Below are 8,594 nucleotides of genomic sequence, written 5' to 3' on the forward strand. Positions count from 1 at the left end.
CGGGAAATAAAAGAGGTGAAGGTAAAATTTGAGAAGGTGGAAGAGGGAGTGAGTGAAATTAAGAAGAGACGGAGGGAAACTAAAAAGGAGATAAGGGAGGAAGTGATGGAATATGTGCAAGGTCGGTGCTCAAATCGTGATGGTGTGCTCACTAACCAAATAAAGAGTTTGCAGGTGGTGAAGGAGGTGCGACGACGAGGTGCCAAGGTGAGTGGCGATATATTCGGAAATGTATATGATGTGAGGGGAGCTTCAGTCGGCTTGGGGGTTGATTTGGATCCGGGTGTTCGTGAGAGGCCGTTGGTGAAGTGTGCGACAGGTACGGAGTGCGAAAGAGGAGGTGTGCGAGAATGTCCGACTCTGGGGTGTGTGAGGAAAAAGTGCGCGCCAAGGAGTGAGTGTGCTGTCGAGAGTGAGTTGGTCGTAGCGCGTGTGCGAGGGGGCACATGGAAGCGCGGAGTGGGGACTGGGGAGTGTTACAGAGGATGTAACGAGAGAGTGTACGCCTGTGGTGAGTGTTACGGAGGAAGTAACGGGAGAGTGTGCGCAAGAGGATGCGCGAGGAAGGTGTGTAACAGAGGAGTGCATGAGGAAAGAGTGCGCTGTCAAGAGTGGTGGTGAGTAGTGAGAGTGACACGGAGCGTGAGTTGGTTGTGGCAGGTGAGAGAGGATGTACACCTGGAATGGAAATTGGAAGGATGCACACCTGGAATGGTAGAACGCGTATGGGAATGCACGCTGGAGTTGGTAGTGAGGCACGTGGTTGGGTGTGCAAGTGAGAGCACACCTGTGGTTGGCACCGAGGAGGTGACCGAGAAGGGGGCGCGAAGAGGTGTGTTGGTGAGGTGTGCGAACGAGTGTGTGCAAAGGTGTGCAGTGGTCAGGTGTGTGACCAAGTCTGTGAGCGAAAGAACGAGTGCAATAACGAAGTATGCGGGGTGTACGGGCGGCGTTGGAGCACCGAGCTCGGTGAGGGTGAAAGGGGTAGCGTATGCGTGTGAGCATGCAGGTGAAGCATCGACGGTAACCGGGTTAGCGGTTAGAGCGACGTATAGCCGAATCGGGCCCTCGGTGCGCGCCGGGCAGCTTCGCATGCCGCGAGGACCAGCGGGGATCCGAACCACGGCGGTTTCGAAAGAACCGCCGTGCGAGATCCACGCCGGGCCACGCTTTGAACGGCCGCGTCCGTGCTCCACTAAGCGGAGCGGGCGGCCCTGCAGGAAGGGTCGTCATGGCGACCCCTTTTTGTTGAGGCGTTCGGGCAGGTCGAGATCGGGCCATTGTATGGCTCTGTGCCGAGATGGTGCATGGGATCTCGGCCGGGTAAGCGTCCTTCCCTTCACCGAGTGCCGGACGCATCCAGCCGCCGGCACCAAGCAACCCGCATTCATTGCTCGGCCGTGCGAAGCCGGGCTGTAGAAGTGAATTGGCGCACCGAGAGGCTCTAGTGCAGCGTTTCTCAACCTTTGATGGCCCATGGCCCCCCTACCGAGTCGCTTAACATTCGTGGCCCCCTGCCCTTCAATAAAAGATGCAGATTTCGTTTTATGAAATTTATTTACTCAGTCTTAAAAGATAAATCAAAGTAAACATGTTTTCTAAGCAATACAATCAATGAGACACTTGCTGTTGGGCTTGTCTGACGAGGCCTCTTATGTCCGGCTCCGTCTTGGACACAGCAAGGCGAATATCGTTCCCAACGTCAAGACGGTTTCTGGACTTCGTTTTAATGGTCGCAAGGTCAGAAAATCCAGATTCGCAAAGATATGTTGTGGCGAATTGAATGAGCATTACGGATGCCTTCTTGCTGAGTAGTGGATACGCATCCTGAACAGACAACCAGAAGGTGGAGAGGTCTTCTTTGTTACTGAAGACCAGCTTCATTGCTTTTGAAACCTTCAACTCTGCCAGCTCCTCTGCTTCGTCTTCAGTAGGTTCAATTTTGGCGTTGAACGGGTCTTTGTGCCACGGAACATCCAACGGTGCATCGTCGAAATACGATTTGAACTCAGCGGAGAGATTGTCGAGATGTCTAGTGATGCAATCTTTGATGCCGACAGGAAGCTCAATCCTCTGAGTCTGCAGGTGCTCGTCCAAGAAAGGAAACGAGGCAGTGGACCCGGCCTTGATTCGTGCCTGCCAGACTTCCATTCTAGCAGACAGTCCGGCAAGCTTGTCTTGAACGTCACTGACTGTCACATCACGGCCTTGCAAGGACTGGTTCATTTCGTTGAGTTGGCCGAATATATCGGCCAGGTAGGCGAGCATCATGACGAACTCTTCATTGTTGAAGTGGACATGGAGGTTGTTTTCGTTGTCTCGCAGGAAGATTTCCACCTCAACCCGGAGTTCATACAGCCGAGAGAGGCATTTCCCCCTCGATAGCCAACGGACTTTGGTGTGGAACGGAAGTCCAACATGTTCCGCTCCCATTTCGTTGGCCAGTAGTTGGAAGAGCCGATGAATTTTGGCCTTCGCACGAATGAAGTTGATCACTTTGACCGCGACGTCCATGACTTCCAGCAAACGAGGCGGAAGAGTCTTTGACGCAAGAGCGTATCGGTGTAGCGAACAGTGGGAGGACGTCACATGGGGCCATTCGTTCTTCACAAGCGTGACGAACCCTCCTCTGACGCCGACCATCGCTGGGGCACCATCAGTACAAATGTGCTTGAAATTCTGCCAACCGAGTCCGTTAGCTTCAAAAAAAGAGTCCACAATAGCTTTGATATCTGCCGCTGTCGTTGTGGTTGGTAGGGTATTGCAGAACAAGAACTCTTCCTTCATCTTTCCCTTTCTCTCGTAGCGAGCGCAGGCGATCAACTGGCTCTCCAGGGCGGTGTCGGTAGACTCGTCTAATTGAAGGCTAGCCTGGAGCGTGCTTTGTTTGATTTCGGAGCAAACTTGACGGCACACATCAGCAGCCATGTCGTCAATCCGTCGTCGGATCGTGTCATTAGAGAGCGAAACTTGCTGGATCTTCTTTTTCGCCTCTGGTCCGATCATCAATTCCACCATTTTCTCTGTACATGGCTTGATAAGGTCCTCAGCAATAGTGTGCGGCTTCTTGCACTTCGCAATTCGGTATGCCACTTCGTAGATGGATTGAAGAGCAGGTTTTTCTTCTGGCCGGAATCCAAATTTGGGAAGTGTCGCTTCACGGTCATATCGTGATCGTTTCGCAGACAGAGCGTCGATATTATCTTCCTTCCTTCCGGGATGCATCTTGTCGCGATGGTTTGAAAGTTTGGAAGGACGTAGTGACGCATTTGACATCACGACCGAGCAGTGCAGACATTGCGCGCAGTCCACGCCATCTCGACTGACATTCGTGAATCCAAACTTGACATAGCTGTCATTCCATTTTCGAGCCTTCGACATCTGAGAAAAAAATTGCAAATACGAATTAATTACTTTTGTAACGGTAATACAGTAAGGTTGAAAATTAGGTTTAGAAAAGTGCTCTGGAGGGAAGGAGAAGAAAGGAAGTAGAGATGTAAAGAAGCAGAAAGAGATGGAGAGAAACTCATCTACCCTTTTTACTTTGACACTATGACCAGAGACTCGTCACCTTAATTGTACATTACAAGCTTCTGCATTCTGAATCACAGTTTTTCGGCGTCCGCTCGTGGCCCCCCGGTCGAAGGCCCGTGGCCCCCTTGGGGGGGCCACGGGCCCCCGGTTGAGAAACGCTGCTCTAGTGAGTAGACGTGTGACGAGGATAGTGGTTTGGACCCGAAATTAAAAAAAAACAAAATTTGATGATTGGTAGAATGATTGGAAGATGATTGGCAAATTTTTGATTGGTTGAATTTGGACGAGTAAAATTGATAGTGGGCCGTCCGCGATGTGGTGGGATGGCAACTTTGTCATCCCTCACAGAGGGGGCAAAGGAGCACTAGGTTATGGGGTTTGGCAGTGAAAACTAGCCTGGGAGGGTTAGGATATAATGATAGGGATCTAGAGAAGATGACCTTAGGTAACGTTAAGGTTAGGTAGTGACTGATACCTGTAGTGGGGACGCAGGTAGGTTAGTGTGGATGATAATGACGTGGTATGTGCTTAGTTTAAAGGGAAGACGGGGAGCACTAAGTTAGCAGGGCACCAGGTAGATTAGATGATGCCGTGTGTATAGTGAACAGGTGTGATTGCACAGGTGTGCAACTGAACAGGTGTATGGAGCAGTGTTTGAGTGAGTGATGGTGATGAGTATTGTGCTGACCAAATGGTCCAGGAAGGAAGGAGGGTGCAGGTGGCACCAGGTAAGATTGCACAGGTGTGCAACTACAGGTGAATGGAGAACAGGTGTATGGAATAAATGGTAGTGTGGAATATATGGAGTATTGGAATGGATGGTCGTAGAGTGAGTATGGAGGAAACTGTGGAGTGGAGTGGATGGTGCGAAGGTGTGGATGGGGGAAGGAGGATGGACCCCCATCACGAATACCCGGGGAGGGTAGTGTAAGTGTTAGATAGAGGGTACAGGTAAATTGTGGTTGGATATTGGCATCTGTGGTGCGTGGTGGAAGAATGGTATTTGGATGGGTGCATTAGTGACGTGGAAATGGCTGGGCGTGTAGCCTGTTAGTGTGTCTAGTTGGTTTGGGCACTCCACCACTGTGAGGATGTCGGCCAGGTGAGGCCGCAGGTGGGCTCTGGGAGCCGGTAGAGTTGTTGTGGATGGGGCCCGAGGATCCGGAGGATGGACCCGGGTAGCCCAGTGCCAGAGGGCACCGAGGGGTGACAGAGCCAGGAGGGGCCTTCCCCAATTAGATAGGTTAGGGTGAGGAGCTAGGTAAGCTCAGGTGGCAACTGCAGTGGTGGAGGTGTGCAGGTGGGTAGGCCTGCTGGGAGAGCTACACGCCCCAGTCCTGAAATTGTGCAAGGGCACAGGGAGTTGCATCGGGGGAGTGAGACCCCAAATTGAGAAGCACCACAGTTTGGTCAATGGGAATTGGTTTTTAGAACCCATAGTGTAAGTTGGCCAATGGATTGGCAGGGAAAGACCCCGGGTAGTGTAAAGTGTGTTAATGTCATTTAGAGGATAGTTAGGATTAGGAATCTCCTCGCACCATCTGCATCCACTCACCTGGGATGACGTACCTCCACACCATGCCAGGTTATTTTATTATTTTTATTGATGCAAATGTTTGGCATGTGAGACGCATCATGACATGGGTGTGACATTGTGCTGATTTTCCATCTCTTCCTCCTTATGAGGTTTGATGATGAATTGGGTGATGGCAAATTTTGAAGTAGAGGGAATGAAGACGAATTTGGTATAGGGGGAAGATGTGACGGTAGCGACGGATTTGTAAATGTGTAGATTTTGTAAATATGTGGTAAGGGCAAGGGTAGAATAGGTGACAGGGGGGGTGACGTACAGTAGGGACGAGCTTTCTCACTTCGCTCTCCGTACGCACTTCGCCTTGCATTGCCTTGATTGATGTGTACCCTTGTGACCTTACCCCTCGCTCATCTGTCTTTTCCCCCTTTTGTCTCCCACAGGAGGACCTGTGCGCCACTGGGCGCCGAGGGGAGCATGCGTGAGTCCGCCATTGTGCGCCCGGAACTCCCAGAACCAGCTGTCTGCATCAATGCACCACATTATGGACCACATGTCTGTGGCTGAGCACCACTTATGGACCCCATGGGTTGGGGCATGGCCCCTCTGCTGGAACCAGCCCTGAAGGCCCGAAATCTTGCTGGCGGACCTTGGCCACAGGGCACCGATGCCCCACAGGTGAACCACACTAGTCGGCCCTGTGGGCCATAAATAAATAAAATGGACACGTTGGGTGCATTTTTTATTGCAAATAGGCCACCAGCAAAGATGATGACAACAACAATATAGTAATAGCCAGCAGAGGGAGCCGAAGAGCAAGAGACCACCAGCAGGGTTAGGGGTTGTTGGTTTATTTTTATTATTGAACAATGATGACTGTGCACCGATTGGTGCTTGAGGGTGTATTGGTGCGTTTTTGGGTGCTTTCATGGTGCATTGATGCAGAGCAGACTGTCTCCCCCCCCAGAAAGAACAATCACAGGTCCTGGGTTAGTTTTGTAAATAAAAGTAGCGTCAATTGTAAATAATGCTCCCCACCGTAAATGTATAGCTTGAAGACCATTCCGCAATTCGGTTAGCTGTGGGCGTGAGTCTGTAAGGTAGGGTGCAATGGAGCAGCGGGACATATTTATTTATGTTTTAAAACTGTCGCACTCAGGGTCAGGTTAAATGTAGAGGGAACTTCACCTACGTGTCACACTAAGTTAAAGTTATAGGCCCGGGACATGCCTAAGAGGAGGAGGGTGCAGTGTTGTGGATATGAGGATTGTGTTTTTATTATTGTGTTTTTTTATTGTATAGTAAATTGTTGTAAAATATCGCCCCTCCTCCCTCCGTTTGTGGTTGTATAAAGGTCAAAGGGCGTTCCCGTAGTTAGTTCCATAAAGCATACATGGAGGACACCATAATACCCCTGTTCAGTAGTTTATTTCCTTATTATGTGTATTAGGGTAAGGCCTTGTCTCCCATTAAGATGACACTCCATTGCACCAAGTGAAACAAGATAGATCCCCTTTCATTCCTATTCCCAAAACCTCCACTTCCAACTGCGTCATTGCCAATCCTCAATTGCCAATTACATCCCCTCCAAGCCTCCATTGCCAACTGCACTGGGCAGTTTGCCAGGTTTGCTACAGCGGTGGGTTGTTGATTTCGCCCCAAAACCACCATTGAACATGTGCTCGGGTCGGGGAAGAAAGGCGTGTCCCCACCTCATCATAGAGGGGAGGAGTGAGTCAGCCCCACTCAACCAACCACGAACAAGGGGTTGGACTTGGAGAGGGTGTGGAGAGAAACTTCAAGGAGGTTCGCGAAGGTTCAGGGGCATGGCATATATAACCCGCAGAAGGCGCCCCCACCTGAGATGAGTCCTGGAAAAAGCATGCGACGTACACACAGCAGCAGCAGCAGCAGCCACAGCAGCAGCCACAGCAGCTTGGGGCCTTGACGGCAGTTCTTGAGCAGGGCCGCGAAGGAACGACGGCTGCTAAACGCGCCGATCGTGCTGCAGTACCCGTGGACCTTCCTCTCCCTCCAGCCATTCACCTCCTGCCAGTCCTATCATCATTCCCCGCGTGAGTCTGTCCTTGTTTGTTCTGTCCCTGGGTTAATTAAGACTGTAGGTAAGCTAGCGTTGCCCTGTGTCTCTAATATCTTCTGTACATTATTTTATTATCTTTCCTTCTCCTTGGTTACTTTGAGCGTGTATATAGTAGGAATAAATTTAGTAGTATTTCCAACCTTTTTGTCTCTTCTTCTTCTTCACATCCGTGTCGCCTTTGTCTTTTCCCTATTGAATACCTGTGGTGCGATCCGGCCAACGTTCGGGAATCGGGTTAGTCGGGGTAATTGTTAGGGCCGCGGGGCCATCCGCTCGGCAAACCAACATCTTATCCGCGGTCCGTAACAATATATATATATATATATATATATATATATATATATATATATATATATATATATATATACACATACAAACAATATTGTTACGGCCTGGAGTTAGGGTCTACTGTGAGGTGGTTAACCTCCGTTCCTTCCCGAACTTACCTGACATGAGGCTACACACGAATAACAGGCACGAATAGCTTCGTACTCCGGCAGGGTGTGAACCAGCAACTATGAACGCCAATTGGTCCGTCGCGTGATAGCAGGGTCCAATTGTCTAACGCCGCTTACCTGTACCACGTGATGGTTTCAATCAGAGAACGTATCGTACGTACCCTCCGGCGGTGTACCACTTTATTTTGCTCCTGGATGGAATTTAGATGGCCGAGCAACCGTTGGTACCCGCTGGGCTAATGCTAATTTTGTTACAGCCGATCGTTACTCTGGGTGCGAGCAATGGTGGACCAATGAAAGAAAAGACATTCATGGACAGAGAGAAAGGAAACTTTTACCGATTTGATTTATTTACAAATATTTACAGTGAATCTTATCGATGGGAAAGAGGCAGAAACTTAGCTTATTCTACGCCTTATTACGATCACTACGAATAAACACAACAAGGCGCCAGCACACATTCACGGGGGAGGGAAAAGGGAACGAACGTTGGGAACCTGTTATCAAAATCGCCACGATGTTACCAGTTGCTTCTCCTTGCGACGCCTTTTGTCTCGACCTCACCAATGAGCACCTGGCTGGCAAAGGGCAGTCCCGAACATGGGCAGGTAAAGGTGATCCCAGCACGAACACGAGCAGGTCAAAAGTGTCGGGAACCGTGCAGAGCGAGTGCGTCGGGAACTGTGCAGAGTGAGTGCCAGAAATACGTGGAGTAAGCATGTCGTGATCTCGTGCAGGGTAAAGAGTACGCCGTGGCCTTGTGCAGAGAGTGATTGTCGTGTGCACGTGCACTGAGACGGAGTCCGGCAGCCAGCAGAGAGCAATGAACATGTGCAAAACGAGTAAAGTCCAAGGCCATTTTATGGTGTACACGTGCAAAGAGAGGGAGCAGGGAGAGTCCGGCCAAGAGAGCAATCACGTGCAGGCACGTGCAAGGTGTACAAAGCCAAGAGAGAGTCCAAAAACACGT

General features: G+C 50.3%; 1 protein-coding gene across 1 annotated transcript; it reads right to left on the reverse strand.

The window, feature by feature from the left end:
• Positions 1-1,611: 1,611 nt before the first annotated feature.
• LOC144893729 (protein FAM200C-like) lies at positions 1,612-8,344 on the reverse strand. Its single transcript, XM_078785123.1, has 2 exons — positions 8,189-8,344; positions 1,612-3,381 (listed from the first exon to the last, which is right to left on the reverse strand). The coding sequence occupies exons 1-2, from the start codon at positions 8,342-8,344 to the stop codon at positions 1,612-1,614; spliced, it is 1,926 nt and encodes a 641-aa protein (XP_078641249.1).
• Positions 8,345-8,594: the final 250 nt, after the last annotated feature.

Source organism: Myxine glutinosa, chromosome 9, assembly GCF_964187855.1.
Source record: "Myxine glutinosa chromosome 9, kmMyxGlut1.1, whole genome shotgun sequence".
Classification (NCBI taxonomy): domain Eukaryota; kingdom Metazoa; phylum Chordata; class Myxini; order Myxiniformes; family Myxinidae; genus Myxine; species Myxine glutinosa.